At 45.4% G+C, this 21,268-nt stretch overlaps 3 protein-coding genes across 10 annotated transcripts in view; 1 reads left to right on the top strand and 2 right to left on the bottom strand.

Annotated features, from left to right (window-relative positions):
• Positions 1-21,268, bottom strand: part of ADAM22 (ADAM metallopeptidase domain 22) — a 390,621-nt gene that overhangs the window by 281,306 nt on the left and 88,047 nt on the right. For all 8 annotated transcript variants that reach the window (XM_040352431.1, XM_040352432.1, XM_040352434.1 and 5 more), the window contains exon 3: positions 123-199. In XM_040352431.1, coding sequence (XP_040208365.1) covers positions 123-199 — 77 coding nt within the window. The remainder of the gene's footprint in view (positions 1-122; positions 200-21,268) is intronic.
• LOC120939965 (protein ALP1-like) lies at positions 3,877-4,636 on the bottom strand. Its single transcript, XM_040352443.1, has one exon. The coding sequence runs from the start codon at positions 4,612-4,614 to the stop codon at positions 3,976-3,978; it is 639 nt and encodes a 212-aa protein (XP_040208377.1). The 5' UTR covers positions 4,615-4,636; the 3' UTR covers positions 3,877-3,975.
• On the top strand, positions 4,855-6,210 carry LOC120939963 (extensin-like). The gene is made up of 2 exons (XM_040352440.1): positions 4,855-5,062; positions 5,140-6,210. Exon 2 carries the CDS (start codon positions 5,267-5,269, stop codon positions 6,191-6,193), a length of 927 nt encoding a protein of 308 aa, XP_040208374.1. The 5' UTR covers positions 4,855-5,062; positions 5,140-5,266; the 3' UTR covers positions 6,194-6,210.

Here is a 21,268-nt window from a genome sequence, read left to right as displayed (position 1 = left end):
AGCACATCACGGCGCACTTTGTGACATTTCAATAAGGTTCTCACGATAAAAAAAAAAAAAAAAAAGAGGTGGGGGAGGGGACCAACGTATTATCATTTCTCTGGTTAGAATGTTGTACTTACTGGTTCAGTTCAACATCCAAGATGAACGACGTTCCAAAGGCATCAATTTGAAAGCTGGCCTGTGCGATATGGGTGGACTGCAGAGATAAGAGAAGACTGCAATTAATATTGAATTATATCTTAAAAAGGACCTACAATGGTTTGGGATCAATATTAGTTCACATGTTGCTAACAGCTAGTTTCATACTTTTTTTTCAATTGATATAAAATCCAAAATATTTTACAAGAAAGCATTTAGCTCAGAGCACACCCTTGATATAGGATTCCCAGAGCACTATTAAGCTGTTTACCATTTGGCTCTCTGAACAGACCTGAGCCATGCGTCGTTTACCCTGGACAAAAGAAAACTTTAAGCTTGTTTCGGGTGCGATGAGGTTTTTGGTGTGTTAGCGTGCATTATGTTCAGGGAGCCCATTGAAATGAATGGGCTGGCAAAGCACCAAAGCCTCCAATAATATGGACATGCACAATTTTTGGCAGCGCAGAACACCACAATGCAAGGTAGTGGTGCACTGCAACGCATGTGTTTTGAAGCTGCCTTGCTCGTTCATGGTTTTTACCATTTCTCATATTGCCCCTTTTTATTATTTGTGATCACCTTTAATGTCACTCTGTGGTTTTATTACAATAAAACCTTTATATTTTTGACCTGCACCATTGGGGCCTTGTTTTCTTTTTTCCCCCATATGTCATTTGGAGCCTTCCAGTTTTATTTGTCCTATCCCCCAAGGGGGTTTTATCATCATCTCCCTCCATTCATTTGGGGGTAGACATCTTGGGCGACTCCGTATACCATTCCAGGACATCGTGCATCCACGGCCCTCTATTGAAGACCCTTGGTATTTGCTGATCCAGTTTGGGGAAGCCGAGCAGATTTTGCCCTGAGTGTTTCCATGCCTAACTGATCTGCTGTCGCTGACAGGCAGATCCACGTCTTCTGGCAAGCGCATTCATATCTTCATTGGGGTAGATTCAGGTACTGCTGCGCACTCCTTACGGAGGCGCAGCGTCCTGTTTTTGCCCTGCGCCCCCGCAAATTATTTGCACTACGCTTCATTCATGAAGCAGTAGCCACGTAATTTGCGTGGGCGCTCCTCAAAAATGCCCGGCGTAAGGGCGCGCAATTTAAATGATCCCGTAGGGGGCGTGGATCATTTAAATTAGGCGCATTCCCACGCCGAACGTAGTGCGCATGCTCCGTCGGGAAACTTTCCCAACGTGCATTGCGGCAAATGACGTCGCAAGGATGTCATTTGCTTCAAAGTGAACGTGAATGGCGTCCAGCGCCATTCACGATTCACTTACGCAAACGACGTAAAATTTAAACTTTGCGACGCGGGAACGACGGGTATACGTAGCATTGGCTGCCCCTGCTAATAGCAGGAGCAGCCTTACGCGAAACCCGACGTACGCAAACTACGTAAACTGCGTACGCAGGGCTCGCGTAGGGTTGTGAATCGGCGTTAGTATGCAATTTGCATACTATACGCTGACCACAACGGGAAAGCCCCCTAGCGGCCAACGTAAGAATGCAGCCTACGATACCTACGATATGACTGCATAAGGAGCCTTATGCCAGTCATTTCTTAGGCTGCAGTCGGCGTAACAAGGTTCCTGAATCAGGAGCATTCGTAACGCCGGCGCAGGTAAGCAATTGCGCTGCGTAACTATGGTTACGCAGACGCAATTGCTCTTTGAATCTACCCCATTGAGTTTTAGAAAGGATTGTTTGCCCTTGAGGATCTACGTGGTCATTCTACCATTCATCCACAAGTTCTATTGATGGACTTTACATTGCTATGTTGGGTTTTGTTTATTTCACTGGTATATTTACTCACCCCACATTGTTTTTTGTCACTATTATCATTGTTTCAGTACATTGACTATTTATTTACTTATTCACATATTTATCCAGAGAAACTATTGTTTCCTTGTTATCACTAGCGCTAAATTTTTTTCTCCATAAAAGCTTAAAGGAACCTATTTAGAAAATAAAACCTTTACAACCCCTTTAAGCCTAAATGAACGGACTGCATGTGTGGTTATTGAAATCAAGTTCTTGTCCTGTGGAGACAATTTCTGCATAAAGCCGACTTCCTGTTTACTAAAAGCTATAACTCCAAAAAGCGACTATCAATGAAAGAAAAAATGTAATGTTCAAAACAAAAAACATTGTGGTGTGCTGTGTCTCTCCTAGAAATTTGGGACAAGTAATAAAGCTACTAACAGAAGTTGGACAAAATCCTAGGAGACAAGAGGAGCTGAATGCCCCAGGCTTTTAGGAGCCTCTTGGGATGTGCAATGAAACAACTGAACAGAGCGATCATACTATCATGTATGCTGAAGCGTATCTCCTGTTGCAGCTTCGTAATTCCCTAAGGCCCCATTCACACCTAGGCGTTTTTACGCCTGAAACGCACTGCTCACGAACGCGGGAGGGCAGATTTAACATTGTTTCCTATGGTGCCTGTTCACACCTGAACGCCTGAACGCCTGAACGCCTGTCGCGCGAAGCTCAAACTAGTCCCGGACCTTTTTTTGTCGCGCGAAGCGCGCGACATAGGCGTTTCCGCGCGTTTTTTTTTACCATAGAAAGTAATGGGAAACGCGCGAATTGAGCGTATCGCGCGACAGCAAGCGTTTTTATGCGCGTTTTTACGCGCGTTTTGACGCCCATACAGCTCCAAAACAAAACAGGAAATGACATATTTTTTTACAGGAACTTGTGAAATCACCATTTTACTTTACTTACAATAAAGAAAAGTCACATTTTTCTCAATGGAGGCCGAATTTGATCGAACCCTTTCGATGCTGGAGCCTGAAAATTTCATCAGGATGGTGAAGGAGCACCCCTGTCTTTATGACAGCAGGGCACCGGGCTACAAAATGAGGACCACCCGTTGGGACGCTTGGTGTTCTATTGGGAGCCAAATCTACGAGAACTGGGCACGGATAAATAAGTCCCATGATAGCAAAGGTAAACTCTATCAAAAAACATAACAGAAATACAAAATGCCACTAATGAAATAATGGAATGATTGTTTGTCGTTACAGTAGGCATTTATTACCGTACCAATATGCTGTTAAGTTTAAAAATGTGTCTTTACAAATATGACTATTGTGCGGTCATGCGACATGGCTTAGAAACATAAATTGCGTTCTCTTCTTCCCACAAATAGAGCTTATTAATGGTGATATTTGATCCCCTCTGTGATTTTTAATAATCCAAAAATTTAGTGACATTTTTCAAAAAAAATATTATTTTACACATCTTTAATCTAAAAATATTAAAAAATTCAATCGACCTAGCGACTACAGCGTCAGGTGGGGACGGGGGCTACACAGGACCTACACTCTGCCTGCAGTGATCAGTAAATATATGTTCACTGCATTCATTGATACTGTGACAAGGGGATGGGGGAGTGGATTGGAGATCCAAAAGGGGATTGTGCCTACGTGTACTGGTGTCAATGTCATCACTTCCCTCTTCCTGTGTTTACACAGGAGGAGAAAGTGACACGCAGGGGGACACATATAGAGCCACTTAACCCCCGGATGTACCCTGGGGGTCCTGATCGGACCCCCAACCCACGTCTAGGCGGTCACTTACAGGCCCTTTATTAGACCACAGAATAAATACATAAACTAAGTTTACAATAGATAGAATGTCACTAATATAAAATGGCACACAATATCATAGGGCTATTGAACCCAATGATAAAACTGTATCAAAATAAAATTAGAATGAGACTTCTTAAAACATGAATCATTTTTTATTTTTTTTCCACAAAACAGCATAGTAAAGAATATATTTCACAAAATAAGCGTGTCAAAAGCTGAAAAGTTCAATAAATTAAATGGAATTGAGCTGCCAAGGGACCTGCCCTTCAGGAGAGACAAAGTATGCGGCATACTGTTCACGGACATGTGTCCCCTGTGTGTTCCCACGTACACCAGTCCAATGAGCTCTTTCCAGAGTCTCATGGACTGGCTCCTCGTAATCTAGACCATCGCGCTGCCTGACAAAATTGTGCAAGGCACACGCCGCTTCTACAGCACTAATGGCATTTTGCATGTTGAGCACAATTGGTGTGTGGAGAACCCTCCACTTGTTCGCCAAAATTCCAAAAGCACACTCAACTACGCGGCGTGCTCTGCTAAGCCGGTAGTTGAATATGCGTTTGTCTTCGTTCAGATTATGTCCTGAATAAGGCCGAAGTAGGTGTGTGTTCAGAGCAAAAGCCTCATCACCCACAAAGACACTTGGTAGGGGAGGGCCGTTTGTGCCCGGGAGTGGACTATTTTGTGGAAGGTCCAGACCATCTGTTCGAAGTAATTGCCCAAAAGAGGAGTTCCCAAAAATCGCAGAGTCTGCACTACTTCCATAGGAACCAATGTCAATGTAGGTAAAGCAATAATTGGCATCAGCCACAGCCATTAAGACGAATGAAAAGTATTTCTTATAATTGAAATACTGGCTCCCACTAGCCATGGGCTTAACAATTCTGATGTGTTTCCCATCGATCGCTCCCAGGCAATTCGGAAAGTTACAGCGTTCCCAGAATACTTGGGAAATTTTTTCCCAGTCCTCTGCTGCCGGTTTTTTAAACACAATGGGTTTCAGGACTTCCCAAATGGCACTGCAGGTGTCCCGAATTATATAACTGGCAGTAGATCTTCCAATACGAAACGAGTAATGCAGACTTGCAATCGATTGTCCAGTTGATAGATACCTACAAAGAAAATAATATATATTATTTTATTTTATTTTTTACAGTGAAAATTCTAAAACTCAGATGGAAGAGTATAAGGGACGCCTACGCTCGCCAGCTGAAGGCACAGCGGGAGCAGCGCCGAAGTGGGAGTGGAGCATGTTCGGTGAGAGAATACGTTCATGCAAAGGAATTGGAGTTTCTGAGACCGGTGCTGGATTTGGGGAGGTAAACCATTATCTGTACTTTGCTCGGTAAACCAAATGTTTTAAAATTATTTTTGAATACATGATTTCTTTTTTCAGTACTGAAAGCTGCTGGGACGAGGCTGCCACAGCTGTAGTAGACAGAGAGAGCGTGGCAGAGAGAGGGGACAGAGAGAGCGTGGCAGAGAGAGGGGACAGAGAGAGCGTGGCATCGGGGGATCAAGCGATGGCTACTCTGGAGCCGGAACCGCAGCACTCCGAGGCATCAAATGCTAATGCAACAAGACCACTTGCAGAGCAGCCCCCAGTTAACATTGCGCATATTGGACCTCCGCGTGCTCTGCGTAGGAGGGCTCCTGCTCCGGATCCAGCCCTGGATCGTATGTTGGACATTATGACCAACATGTCTGACCGGATGAGCAATAGATCGTATGGGCAAAATGTAGCAAAATGTCTGGGGGAACTAATCGACAAAGTTCCCCCAAATCTGCAAGCGGTGGTGCTGTCCTGTACGGCTAGATACATCTCGACATTTATACCCCCGACAGACGCTGACGATTTATCCGAACCACCACCACCCTATGGCCCATATGCCAATAAACGGACCGAGCATGTCCCAACACCACCCACGACCCATTTCTCCCCACCACCCGTTACCCTTTGGACAGGACCACAGCTTTCCGACCAACCTCCTCGACCAACACCACCACCGACTTCTGCGCACCATCCTTTCACCACCACTCTAACTCATTTACCTCCTGTGCCAACACCTTCCACTCACACTTCTCTGAATCCTTTTCCTTATTCACAACCTTCTTCTTACCACCCTCATTCTCCTTTTCCTCATCTCTCAACACCACCTGTCACATACAGTACTCTGCCTCCTACAACACTTTCTTCTTACCACCCACCACCTTCTACTTACCCTGCGTTAACGACTACACCTACATCACATTACCCACATCGACCGAGACAATCGACTTTCAGGAATGCCCCAACACGAACACCACCACCACCACAAGCAACACCACCTTCCAATTGGTCAGGGGAAGACAGCACCACCTCCACTTGGCCCCCTTTTGCCCACGCACTGTCGGTCGCCATGTCACCGCACGGGGAAGAGGACTCCTCCCCAAATTTACAGCAATTGTAAATAAGGATTATGTATAAAACATTTTTGTATATTTTGTGTATTTGTGCACTTTGTGTATATTTTCCTAATAAAAAAAAAAAGACCCAATGTTTTGGTTGATTAAAATATTAAAATAATTTTGTTCCTACAGAATTTTTGTTTGGTTTTTATTACACATATATATATATATATATATATATATATATAATAGAGTGTATTACATTCAAAGCGCTAAATAAAAATTACCTCAGTGTTATGATAAGTCGCTCCACAGGGGGGATACAGTTGCGGAAGTAGGTGTCCATCCTCTGCAATCTGTTGATCAACAATTCCAGCAACTCATCAAAGCTGTAAAGGAAAATGAAATTTAAAATTGGCAATGGATTGGTACTAGGGTTGCCACCTTTCCGGGATTCGCCAGAACAGTTCGGGTTTGGAATCATGTGTCCGGGTTTCAGACTGCCTGACACTCTGACAGATTTTTCTGACCAGAATATGGATTTCCGGCAGGGTTAATGGCTGCAGGGGATGAAAACTTACAACCCAGCAGCCACAGATATACCAGGATGAGATGTGCTATCTGCCAAGGGGTGAGTGAGCTCACCCTCCATCGCTGTCTAACAGAAGCACCCACCCCCTTTCTCTATCCTGCCTCTTGGTGAGTACACTAGGAAAAATCAGAGTTCTCACATTGGAGTCCTCTCCGTACATCAGAGATCTCGGTTTCCCCCTTAGATCATGGTTCACAGAGCATCCCTTATGTCTGAGTATCTTGAGGTCTCGCTTCAATCAGATTATGTTGGTTAACCCATACAGTGAAAGGGAAATCTGGGAGTTGAGATGCAAAAGGGTGACTGTGATGTAAAGGGGGACTCTGTGCACTGTAATGTAAAGGGGGATTCTGTGCACTGTAATGTAAAGGGGGATTCTGTGCACTGTAATGTAAAGGGGGACTCTGTGCACTGTAATGTAAAGGGGGACTCTGTGCACTGTAATGTAAAGGGGTACTCTGTGCACTGTAATGTAAAGGGGGAACTTTGTGGACTCTAATGTAAAGGGGGAACTCTGTGGACTCTAATGTAAAGGGGGAACTCTGTGGACTGCAATGGAAAGGGGACTATTTTTATTATATTCATATGATTAGAAATGTAAAATACTAACAAAATATATGTATAGTTCATAGTATTAAAAAAAATAGTTGTGCACCGCAGAAGTGTACATGTTTGACTTGAAGAAAAGGTGGCAACCCAAATGGTACAATGTAAAAAATAAATGATTCCAGATCATTTTTTACTAACCTTTTTATGGACATTCTGGTGTAGTCCAGAAATTTGTCTTCATGGTCACGGAGGTCTTGGTACATCACCCAAAATTGCCCTCTTTCTTCCCGATCAGCAATGACGGGGTGTATCCAAAATCTGCGTTGCCTCTTCCTTTTTCTCTGCCTCTCGTTTACAAGATATTGGCTAGCAGTGGCTGCTGCCATGAACAAAGCCATCTCGTCATCACTCATTTTCACAATGGAGTCAGAAGCACAAGGATGACCCGGAAGAGGAATTATCACCCAGGAAGAGGAAAAAAAAACCTTTCACATAGCAACAAATGATGACAGAGGTGATCTATTTTACTATTGGTCAAAAAAAAAAAAAAAAACGCTGGACGTCGCTCTGCTCAAACGCGCGCAAACGGGGGAGGCGATGAGGACGTGACGTAGCGCGAGTGAGGTGGGAGGTGTAGGACGGCCCGATGGCGGCAGGAGACACACGCCGCTCTGAGGCTCCGTCGGCACCGCTCGTGACCTCGCAGACCACAGCGTGCGATCTGTGAGAAGCAAGCGGGTGCCGCAACCCCGCCGCATCCCCGCCTGGGACCGGGAATACCAACCTGGAAAACGCCAGTGAACGAGCCCCCGTTGGACACGCAGCGCTGGAGAAATGGAAGCTGCTGCGTTCTCAGCACCGATGTCAGCAGCCTGAGTGGGGATATGCGCTTCAGGGGCTGTCAGAAACCCATCGGAGGCTCGTAGCCGGGCAGTGGAGCAGGAGGAAAAGCAAAGGGTCTGGTGAGGCGCTCAGTTGAGCCGATTCCGAGCGGGTCCCCCCCCCGTGACCCCCCCCTCCCGTCGGTTATAATACTGTCCCCCGGAATTACCATACACCAGTACACCAGCACATCATAAGGAGTCTTATTGTGTAAAAATGGAAAATAATTAGATGTTAATCGTCTATTGGGTTAGATTCCTGTGAGAACTGTATATGAAGGGAACACAAAATGCAAAGTGAAATATAAGTAACATACAATTGAATGAATAACCCACACTGGGACAGAGTTTGATAGCTGGTTCATTTGAACTCACCACCTGGTGCAAAAATCTTTACACTGCCTGTTCTCTGTAGGGCATATTTAAATATATGGTCACAGCCCTTACTGAATGGCTCTGGATGGTCTGCGGAGTCAGACAGGAGGGAAATCTAGGGCAATATAAATTCTGATCTTCCCTCTTATGAACTACCTAATTGCCCCTGTATTTAGGTGAATTAACGACAACACCGATGATATGGGCATTGAGGCATTAGCATTCTGAGGAGAAATTTAGGCTGGTGAAGGATGACCAAAAACACATTACTATTTCTCTGGACTGTACCGGTAATGCATACGTGACCGTGAGAAGCTGGAAAAATTTTAGTTTTTGAAACGGGGGGACAGGGGAAAGGCCTGGGCATTGAAGCATTAGTGTTTTGAGGGGAAACTTAGACCGGTGAAGGAGGGCCAAAAATTCATTACTCTTCTCTGGACTGTACCGGTAACGCACACGTGACCGTGAGAAGCTGGTAAAAATTCCAGTGTGTGAAGATTGGGGGACAGGGAAAGATCATTTAGGCCCCCCCCCCCCGGATTCAAGGTGTCTCTCCCTGTCTCTGGAACGGTGAGGACGCTCTGGACTGATGTAGCATAGGAGACGACTCTCAAAAAAAAAAAAAAAAAAAAAAAAACATCGAAGGTATTTTCCTTCTAAGGAGTGAGTCCGGGAGCCCAGGTAATTCTGCTTAATAGCAGTAATCGTCCTCTCCCCTGCTGATCAGCCCCTTACCTCTGTGTTTTAGTTCAGGGCTCTTGCTTTCCTGTGGCCCTCTCTTTATTAAAATAATTATTTTTTCAGGACATGAGTAGTATATAGGGGAAGAGAGAGGCTCACATCAGGAGGAAAGTCGTGGGCTTCTCTCGTTCCCTTAAAAAAAAAAAAAAAAAAAAAAAATTCCATCTCCAAACTGGGGAAGAGAATCAGACCCTCCAACAAAATGAATAGGTCTACGAGGGGTGGCACTACAAAACCAACTAAGAATAACTCGGGGAACAGCTCCATACAACAATATATGACGCAGGAAGGGAGCCTAAAAAGCCCAGGACTCGCAAAAAAAACTGAAAAGAAGAAGTTCGATAAAAAAAAAGGAGTAGGAATAAGTAGTGGGGAGAGTTCTAGAGGTGAAACGACACTAGAAAGCGAGCAAGAGCAAAATAATGCAGAGGAGCTATCCCAAGATACACAGCCCCCTACAAAGGCAGAGATGAACGCAATGCTGGTGAGGATGGAAAATGTCATGGAAAATATCATAAGGACAGAAATTAACAAGATAAGAATAGATCTAGGAGGGCTCTGTGAAAGAGTGGTAGAGACGGAAAAGAGAATAGAGGAGCAGGACCAGGAAATAAAATCCTTGAAAAAGCAAGTAAAGGCCCTGACCGAAAACCAGAGATTGGTGGCATATAGGATTGAGGACCAGGAGAATCGCAACAGGCGACAGAACCTTAGAATCAGAGGGTTATTAGAAGACAAGGAGGAAGACCTAAAAGACATCATGAACACAATTTTTAACCCCCTGCTAGAGAGATCAGTAGAATCCAAGCCCCTTAAGATTGAGAGAGTACACCGAGTGGGGAACCCCCAACAAATAGAAAGATACGGCCCAAGAGATGTGGTCGTAAGGTTCAGGAATTATGTTGACAAAGCAGAAATATGGAGCAGGCTTAGGGGGAAACCCCCCCTGAGATATAGAGACACCGAGATACAAATATTCTCCGATCTTGCTAAAGAAACACTGGCAAGGAGGAGATGCTTGAAACCCCTCTTGGAACTCATGCGGGCACAAAATATTAAGTACCAATGGGGATTTCCGGCTTGCCTCATAGGTATAAAGGGGGGTAAAACAGCACGACTTAGGTACCCGGAGGAACTGAATGATTTTTGCTCTAAAATGGACTTAGTAATCCCTGAACTCCCTGATTGGGTGGATTAGCGGGGCGATGCTTAGTATGGAATTTTGAGATGCTGGACGGGGAGGGGGGGGGAGGGGGGGGGAGGGGGGGTGGGGGGAGTCAAGGGGGAGCCCTCAACACCACCACAAAAGAGGAGCCAAGGATGAAGGCGAGGAGTCTTCTACCAGTGGCTCCCAGGCCAAGATTGGGCCGGGGTGGGGGAGGGAGGGAGGGGGGGCTGGGGAGAGAGGGGGGGGAGGGGGGAAAATGGGAGGGAGGGAGGGTAGTGGGCCAGGGAGGGGGGGGGAAATGGGAGGGGGACCATCTGAACGACTCCACAGGAATTCTTTTCAAACTCAAAAAAGGAAAAGGGAAAAAAAAAAAAAAAAAAAAAAAAAAAAGGAGAGATAAATGACAGATATTAAGTTCTTATCATATAATGTAAAAGGTTTAAACTCCCATATTAAGAGACATAAAATTCTTGCCGAACTTACGCAGTATAAAGTAGACATTGCCTACCTACAAGAGACCCACATTACCTTAGAGTCTAATATAAAGCTGTTTTCATCTGAATATCCCGTCTGGTATTATGGAGATACAGTCTCATCGAGATCCCGGGGGGTTGCCATAGGATTTGCAAGAGGAGTTAGATACACATTGGTGGACAGACTGAATGATCCGGAGGGGAGATTCTTGTTCTTGAAAATAAAACTAGGACAGGAGGACTACACTCTGGCAAATGTGTATGCACCCAATGTGAATTCGGCTAAATATATTAGTAAAATTCTCAGAAAATTAAAAAAATTTGAAGAGGGACATGTGGTGTTGATGGGGGATTTTAACTTCTGCATGTGCCCGAGCCTCGATAGTACGTCCCATGCTCAGGGGAATAACGGAGAGCATCTCAAGTTACTGAAAAAACAAATGACACAAAATCAAATGGTGGATGTCTGGCGAATCCTTAACCCCAAGACACGAGACTATACGTTTTTTTCCCCTGTGCATGGGACGTACTCGAGGATCGACTACGTCCTCGTAGACCATAGACTTTTGGAGAGGGTGGTCGAAGCAAGTTGTGAGATCATAACGCTATCAGACCACGCCCCCATAACCATGAAAATAAGCACATCCATACAAAAATGCATTCTACCTGAATGGAGATTGGATGAAAGTCTGTTGAGGGACGAGGTGGTGGTCGAGAGAGTACAGAAAGAATTGGAATGGTATTTTCAGGAGAATGACAAGGAGGGAATCACAGGAGCAACCCTGTGGGACGCCCACAAAGCGTATATAAGAGGGATTTTTATTGCAGAAGGGGCAAAGAAAAATAAAATGAGAAGGAGTAAATTAAAAACACTAAAAGAGGAGATATATAGGCTGGAACAGGAACATAAATTACAGGGCCAAAAGAAGGAAACACTCCGTAAGTTAACTTTAACAAGGGATGAATATAAAGCCCTTGCCGGGCAAGAAACCAAGAATTTCATAGACAGGGTAGAGAGTGAAAGATATGTCTGGGGAAATAAACCTAGTAAAAACTTGGCCAGAATGGTAAGAAAAAAGAAAACCAGAAACTTTATCGAAAAAATCAGGAATGGGGATGGGGACTTAGTATACGCGACAAATAAAATAGCAGAATCTTTTAGAAGCTATTATGAAAAACTATACAATGTCCAACAGAAGATTAGGGACCCTGCCGAAAAAAAGGATAAGATCAGGGAAGTATTACGGCAAACTAATCTACCGAAGATAGAAGAGTATGAGATAGAAAGAATGGAGGAAAGTATTACTGAACAGGAGATAAGTGAGGTCTTAAAAAATACTCCCAATGGGAAAAGCCCGGGACCAGATGGCTTCACGTCGGCCTATATACAAAGGTTTAGTACTATCTTAGTCCCTAGACTATGTCAATATTTCAATGGGTTGGGGCGAGACTATGAGATGAGCAGAGAGGCATTAACAGCTACGGTCACTGTCATTAAAAAAGAGGGAAAGGACAATACGAATTGTTCAGGGTTCCGACCTATCTCACTCCTGAATGCAGATACCAAACTGTATGCAAAAATTTTGGCCGACCGAATGAGGGGGGTGATGACTGCCATTGTCCACCCAGACCAGGTTGGTTTCATACCTGGGAGGGAGGGAAAGGACAATGGGGTTAGGGCACTTCTCCTCATGGAGCAGATCAAAGAAAGAGGGACCCCCGGTCTATTCCTGTCAGTAGACGCTGAGAAAGCGTTTGATAGGGTAGACTGGGGGTTCCTGATACAAACACTAGAATGTATAGGAATTGGCCCAAGGATGATCAAATGGATCAAAACGCTCTATTTCCACCCATGTGCTAGGATCAAGATCAATGGATCTTTATCCGCACCCTTCGAGATGAGAAATGGAACCAGGCAGGGTTGTCCCCTGTCCCCTCTTCTTTTTGTCTTATCATTGGAACCCCTGCTGGCAATGGTCCGACAAAATCCAGAAATATATGGAATAGAGGTTGGAGAAGATGAGCACAAATTATCCGCCTTCGCAGACGACATTCTATTCTATATAAGCAGCCCAAGAGTCACTCTCCCGAAGTTAATAGCTACCTTAAAACAATATGGTGAGGTGTCAAACTTTAAAATGAATACAGAAAAGACGGAGATCCTAAATATCAACATTCTTAAAGAAGAAGAACAATATCTGCGGAAGAAATATAATTTTAAATGGCAAAAAGAAATAAAATATCTGGGAATAAAACTGGCAAATTCCATAAAGAAAATATATAGAATAAACTTTGTCCCCCTGCTCAACGAAATAAAAAGTGAAATTAAAAACATATTTAATAGACCAATTTCGTGGTTCGGGAGGATAAATGTAGTAAAAATGGTTCTCATCCCAAAAATTCTATACAAGTTTCAAATGGTCCCAATATACCTACCACCGTCATTCATCAAAATAATTAACTCCCTCATAATGAACTATATTTGGAATAATAAAAAACACAGGGTGTCTGCTCAAATCCTAAAACGGGCCAAGAAAAAGGGAGGCTTAGCTGTACCCGACATCAGATTGTATTATAATGCTTCGGTTCTCTCACGGGTAATAGAATGGGCTAAAGAATCCCAGGATAAAAGATGGTTAAATATTGAATTCACATTAGCGAGGGCACAGTTAGGTAGATTAATTTGGAATCCACCACAACACAGATTCTTACACTCCTCAACACACACAATTACTCATAATGCATGGAGGATATGGGATAGACTTCACAAACAATTAAAAACAGAATTCAACTCACCCTTTATTGATTTAAAAGAAAATGAATATTTCATTCCAGGGACAAAAGAAGTAGGGGGAAATTGGATCACAAATAGAACACAGTTAAAAGATATAACACTAGATGGCAAAATTAGGACACTTCACGATATTAAATATAGGATTGGAATTAGGGCGCTCGACGAGTGGAGATACTTGCAGTTAGCCTCATTCGTCAAGCGCCTACCACACCCTTTGAGGTCACAAGAGGATTACACCTTATTGGAACAATTGTGTTGCATCGAAAGCTCAAAAGGAAATATATCTAAAATCTATAATTACTTGCAGAAAACGGAAGAGTTGGACACGCCAAAATACATCCAAAATTGGGAAACAGACTTAGGGGTCCCAAGGGGGAAAACGACCATAGGAAGAATCCTGAAAATGACTCACACCTCGGCAGTAGATGTAAGAACTGCCGAGATGAACTACAAATGTTTGACGAGGTGGTACGCCACCCCAGATAAATTGGCAAAATTCAGAGGGGGAGAGTCAGAGAAATGCTGGAGAGGTTGTGAGTCAAGAGGAACAATGGCACACCTTTGGTGGGACTGCCCGAAAATTAAAGCCTATTGGAAAAAAATCTTGTCCCTGATAAATGTAATAACAAAAAAAGAAGTGGAAGATAACCCATGGGTAGTTCTCTTTCATGGGGGGGAGATTCCAGAGAAGGAGTACAAGGGTTCACTGATCCCTCATTTGCTGAACGCAGCGAAACGATTGATTCCCCTTAAATGGAGAGACGCGAAAAGTCCGCAAATGTGGGAGTGGATCGACTCCGTAGAGGACACTTATAGGAGAGAGAAATTAAAATACGGGAGCTATAAACATAAGGAAGGGGAAAAGGATATATGGGTACCCTGGTTGGAATTTAAAAAGTCTTGGAGGTTCGCAGAAAACCTGAGAGAGGAATAGGAACGCATTTTTCAATCAAGAGAATGAATTCTTATAGTGGAGTCGTGGAATGGTCCAGGGAGGGGGTGGGTAGGGGGGGGGAGGGGGGATTTAGTTTGGGAGGGGGGAGATGGGGTGCTGGGTATTTTTTTGCCACGCAGATAAAATCTTTTAAAAATTCCGTACTTACTATAAAAGAGTGAGTTCTAAACGGTGAGGAAAAAAAAAAAAAAAAAGGAAAATATAAAAATAAACAAATAAATAAAATAAAAATAATAACAAGTATAAAAACTTGCAAAAGAAATACACCACAAATGATGCTAAACCAGATGTAGAGACGGAATTATGAATAAAATCATGAGCAAGTCTCTCGCTGTGGTGAAGTCTGAAGTGGCAAAAAAAAAAAAAAGAAAAAAGAAAAAAAAAGAAAAAAAAAAAAAAAAAAAAAAAAAAAAAAAAAAAAACGCGCGCAAACGCGCACAAACGCGCGCAAACGCGCACAAAAACGCGCGAAAAAAACGCGCGTAAAAACGCCTGGTAACGCCAACGCCTAGGTGTGAATGCAGCCTAATACTGTATTTTGTCATTTCACTTGCAGCTATTCTGTCCACCTCTGTGACATGTCCCTCCCTCTTCTAGGGAAGCGGTGCCTGTGAGCTTAGAGTACGATTGAGCAATTTTAAGGCTAGGTGCACACCATACAGGTGCAATGGAACGAGCGTGCGTTCATTTTAATAGGCTTCCCTACACACAAAGCGTGGAAAATAAGTCCTTGGCCCTTATCTAAAAACATCCCACACCGCCATGGTTTAGCGCGTTAGCAGATGGATTGGGGTGCCATTAACAACTAATGACACCACTGCACATCTGATAAAGGGCAACGCGTTTCTGTGCATGTGGTTTTGCGCGAATTTCCAACATGCACGTTGTGACCTAGCCTTAGGATCCTTATCCAGCGGCAGGTGGTGTCATGTCATAGGTCTGCATCTGTCCTATCCCAGGGAGCCCTGATGGAAGCAGACTGGCCACTAAATGCCACACAAATAACCTCTGTGAAGGGTGGTACAGCCTGCTTTTAGCTGCTGGCAGTTACAGCCCGGCCATGCCCACCCAAAGAGTAAGTCTGTCCTGATGTGCTAGTAACGCGATGTATACCAGCACATTATGACATTACCTGCAGGGGCCCAATTATTATTTTTTGCGGTTCACTACCGCTTTAAATGGCACCCCCAATGCACTATTCAACATGTGCTGTTGTGCGCCACAGTACACAAGGCATTTCTGATAGAGGGTCAAGTGTTGATTTTGCCACAATTTGGTGCAATGACAGCCCATTCAAAATTGACAGTAATAACCTTACAGAGGTTCTAACCATTCCCTATTTATTTGAAAGAGTAGTGTTTTGGACACACCATAGGAAGCAAGACATTTGAAAGATGGGCTGTCCTCAAAATAAGAACAGATTGGCTTCTGAATTCTGCTTGAAAAATATATATATATATACATATACAGTGCCTTGAAAAAATATTCATACCCTGAAATTTTCCACATTTTATCATGTTACAACCAAAAACGTGAATGTATTCTATTGGGATTTCATGTGAAAGACCAACACAAAGTGGCACATAATTGTGAAGCGGAGGGAAAATTATAAATTTAACAAATATGTGAAAAGTGTGACGTGCATTTGTATTCAGCCCCCCGGAGTCTACTTTGTAGAACCTCCTTTCACTGCAATTACAAGTCTTTTTGGGGGTGTCTCTTCCAGCGTTGTACATCTAGAGAGGGACATTTTTGCCCATTCTTCTTTGCAAAATAGCTCAAGCTCTGTCAGATTGGAAGGAGAGTGTCTGTGAACAGAAATTTTCAAGTCTTGCCACAGATTCTCAAGTGAATTTAGGTCTGGACTTTGAATGGGCCATTCTAACACATGAATATGCTTTGATTTAAACCATTACATTGTAGCACTGGCTGTATGTTTGGGGTTATTATTCTGCTGGAAGGTGAACCTCTGCCCCAGTCTCAAGTCTTTAGCAGACTCTGAGGCCCCATACACACGACCGAGTTTCTCAGCAGAATTCAGCCAGAAACTCGGTCGGAGCTGGATTCTGCCGAGAAACTCGGTCGGAGCTGGATTCTGCCGAGAAACTCGGTCGTGTGTACACTTTTCAGCGAGGAAGCCAACATGTTCTCTATTTCCTCATTGTTCAATGAGGAAAGTCGGCCCGCCGAGATCCTCGGCGGCTTCCACACTGAACCCGCCGAGGAACTCGATGTGTTTGGCACGTCGAGTTCCTCGGACGTGTGTACGGGGCCTAACAGGTTTCTTTCTAAGATTGCCCTGTATTTGGCTCCATCCATCTTGCCATCAACTTGACCAGCTTTCCTGTCCCTGCTGAAGAAAAGCATCCCCACAACATGATGCTGCCACCACCATGTTTCACAGTGGTGATGGTGTGTTCGTGGAGATGTGCAGTGTTAATTTTTTGCCACACATAGCAATTTGCTCTTAGGCCAAAAAGTTACATTTCTCATCTGACCAGAGCACCTTCTTCCACATGTTTGCTGTGTCCCCCGCATGGCTTTTCACAAACGGGACTTTTTGTGACATTCTTTCAACAGTGGCTTTCTTCTTGCCACTCTTCCATAAAAGCCAGATTTGTGGAGAGCACGACTAAGGCCCCATACTCACGAGCAAACATGTCTGCTGAAACTGGCCCGCAGGCCAGTTTCAGCAGACATGTTTGGTCGTGTGTGGGCGCGAGCGGGCCGAATTCCAGCAAACATTTGCCCGCCGGGCCTTTTCCCAGCAGACAAATATTCCTGGACTTGTTTTAAAACAGCCCGCTGGAATTCAGCCCGCTCGGACATGTACGGTCGTCAGTACAGACCTACCGTACATGTCCAGGCGCCCGCCGTCCCTCGCATGCGTCGAATGACTTCGACGCATGCGTGGAAGCATTTTAAAGGCGGGCCGCCCACGTCGCCGCGTCATTGTCGCGGCGACACCGCGTCATTGTCGCGGCGACACCGCGTCATCGACGCGGCGACACCGCGGACACGCCCCGCGTATTGTTTACGCGCGGACTTCTGTACGATGGTGTGTACAACCATCGTACAGAAGCCCTCTGGCAGACATGTATGGTGAAAACGGTCCGACGGACCGCTTTCACCATACATGTTTGTCCGTGTGTACCCGGCCTAATAGTTGTCCTGTGGACAGATTTTCCCACCTGAGCTGTGGATCTTTGCTGCTCCTTCAGAGTTACCATGGGCCTCTTGGCTGCTTCTCTGATTAATGCTCTACTTGCCCAGCCTGTCAGTTTAGGTGGACGGACATGTCTTGGTAGGTTTGCAGTTGTGCCATACTCTTTCCATTTTCGGATGATGAATTGAACAGTGATCCGTGAGATATTCAAAGCTTGGGATAATTTATACTTATAACTTGATCCTGCTTTAAACTTCTCCACAACTTTTTCCCTGAACTATCTGGTGTGTTCCTTTGCATTTATGATGCTGTTTGTTTACCAAAGTTCTCTATTCTAACAAACCTCTGAGGGCTTTACAGAACAGCTGTATTTATACTGAGATTAAATTACACACAGGTGGACTCTATTTACTAATTTTGTGACTTCTGAAGGCAATTGGTTCCACTAGATTTTAGTTAGGGGTATCAGAGTAAAGGGGGCTGAATAAAAATGCACCCCACACTTTACAGATATTCGTTTGTAAAAAAAAAAAATGAAAACCATTTTTCCTGACGCATTCATGGCAGCACACACTGGGTTGTGACTCCGCCCCCACAACCTGACAGGATTGGTTAGCTATAAATCTGAAGGGGAGACACCCGGCATCATTCTCTTTTTTATCCTCACCTGACTAGGATGTGGACGTACAGCTATGCCTCCTACCGCTATCGCCCCAGCAGGTTCAGCCTCTCCTGTTTGGAAGTCCCCCCTGTACAGTCTCTAAATGAGCTTTATGGGGGGATCCCCGCTCTGGTGATCTCAGGGGCTAAAATCCCGGCAAATTCCTGGCATCTACAAGCTCTAAATGTGCTTAGAATCCGGCAGTGGGTCTCCCTCTTAATCAGGTAATTTTTTGCCTCTGCATCTTGTGTAACTTTAAACATTCGTTTTTTGTCAGCTCTGCTGTTACCTTTTTGTTGCAGGCTTGCTGGGCTGTATTGTCCCACGGCCCCCCCCCCCCGCTCACCGCGTTCCCCTGTCCGCTCTGGGCATGTCTGCAGCATTCTGATGATGCTGCAGGTCTCCCTCGCCCTCATCCAAGATGGCGACGGGACGCGCGCGGCGCTACTGCGCATGCGCGATGACGTCATCAGCGCCGCGACGGCGGCGCCGAATTTAAAAAGGCAGAATTGTATTTTCCCTTTTTTCTGGCTTCTGCTCTGCCGTTTTCTCTGGGAATTTTTCCTCCAAGGTAAGCAGCTCCTCTCCCCTTCCAGGCTTCCTTCCTATTTATTCTACCCTTTCCTTTTATAATAACTCCTTTTTTGCCTTCACCAGCTCCCATTCTGCTGCTGTCTACTTCTCCATGGAACCCACTGCCCTAGCAGATCACTTCCAGCAAACTAGGTATGGAGGCCATCAGTAGCGTAAGTACTGAAGAGACAAAAGAGAGCCGGCCACTGAACACTGCCCTTTTTTTGCAGTCCCATCAGGCCCAGAGACGCAAGCCCACGACGCAGGGAAAGGTCCAGGCATGCGTCAACTAGGAGGTCCCACAGGAGTCGGTCAAGATCATCCTCCCGTTACCACCGATCAAGGCATAGCCGATCACGCCATAGCCGCTCCCGTCGCAGCCGGTCCCACCGCAGACGGTCTCCCTCAACGCACCGTGAACATTACCATGCCCGTCCTGCAGCAAACGCTTGCTGGGTATGCGGTGCTACGGCAATGCCAGGGAAACTAGCCTGTCACTCCTGCTTCAATGAAGCAACAAAAGAAAGGGAGACGGATGCTGGAGTCGCTTCTGATCGCACAAGAGAACCTGCGCAGGAAGCAGCCTGGTCCATGACCCCTCTGGCCTGCGATGAACCCACCCCGGGGACTTCTTCAGCCTTCCGTCCGTATGCCCAGCAGGCAGGAACCTTTCTCGATCAAGAGGAGCATGACATGTTGTCAGGCTTTGATTTTGGCCTGGTCGAACCCTTTGCACGTTCGGTTAAGGAGGCCATAGGCTGGGAAGAACCTGTGGCGGAACCACCGAAGGTTGGAAAATACTTCCCAGAATTAAGGAGGGACCCTGAACTGTTCCCCACAGAGGAATTGGAGGACCTCATCAAGGACGAATGGGAAAAACCAGATAAGCGGCCTGGTATGTCCAATAAACTCGCTAAGCTGTATCCTCTGAAGGAGTCTAAAATCTCTTCCCTCATCAACGCTCCCATCGTTGATTCATCCCTAATGCGGCTCGCCAGGCATGTCACCCTGCCTATAGAAGACGCAGTCTCGTTCCGAGATGTTCTCGATCGCAAGATCGACTTGGAGCTAAAGAAAGCATACTCGTCGGCAGGGGGTGCTTGCAGACCAGCTATTACCACTGCGGCTGTTGCCAGAGCCATTTCCACATGGGCAGCCCAGGCGGAGAGGGCCCTCCAAGAAGGTACGGACCAGGGGAAGGTGATATCCTCCTTACAGGAAATCAGACTGGCAGGCGATTTTGTGGCAGGAGCTTCAGTAGATGCTATTCGCTCCTCGGCTAGATCCATGCTAGCCTCTGTGATGGCCCGCAGAGCCCTATGGCTGAAACCCTGGGTCGCTGACACAGCATCAAAGTCCAATTGGTGCAAGATACCATACGATGGCACAAACTTATTCGGCGCTAAGTTAGACTCGGCGATCTCCAAGGTCACTGGAGGGAAGTCAGGGCTTATCCCCTCGGACAGGAGGCCCAAGCCTCAGAAGGGTCCCCCCTTCAGGCGAAACCTTCCTGACAGATACAGAGAGGCCAGAACCTATCGACCCAACAGGGACTTTAGGAGAGATTGGAGAAGCTGGAAGAATACTCGCCCTCCCTTTGCAAGGGCTCAGAATACCAAGGCCACCGCAGGTGACCAGCCAAAGTCCTTTTGAGGTTTTGCCTGCCCACCCAGCTCAGGTGGGCGCCAGGCTCAGGGCTTTTACACAAGTTTGGTCAGAGCACATAAAGGACCCATGGACTCTTTCCACGATCGATCAGGGTCACAGGTGGAGCTTTATGGGGACATTACCTCTCACCGTCTTCCAACCCACCAAAATTCCGTCTTCTCTGGACAAGAGGAAGCTTCTCCTTCAATATGTTTCAGAACTTATCTTGAAGGGAGCAGTCGTGGAAGTCCCTTCGCACCAAAGAGGCAGGGGATTTTATTCCCCTCTATTTTTGGTCCGAAAGAAATCAGGGGACCTTCGACCCGTTCTGGACCTCAAGCGACTCAACAGGAGAATTCAGATAGAAGCTTTCAAAATGGAAAGTCTCCAGTCTATTCTTCTGGCAGTGCACCTAGAAGATTGGATGCTGTCGGTGGATCTTTCCGACGCCTACCTTCACGTGCCGATTCATCCTGCTTTCCAGAAGTTTCTTCGCTTTTCCATCAGCCATCATCACTTTCAATTCCGTTGCCTACCGTTCGGCATCTCTTCGGCACCCAGG

Source organism: Rana temporaria, chromosome 5 (assembly GCF_905171775.1).
Source record: "Rana temporaria chromosome 5, aRanTem1.1, whole genome shotgun sequence".
In the NCBI taxonomy this organism is placed as follows: domain Eukaryota; kingdom Metazoa; phylum Chordata; class Amphibia; order Anura; family Ranidae; genus Rana; species Rana temporaria.
Note: the sequence above shows the minus strand (reverse complement) of the source record. Positions and strands in the feature narration are given on the sequence as shown.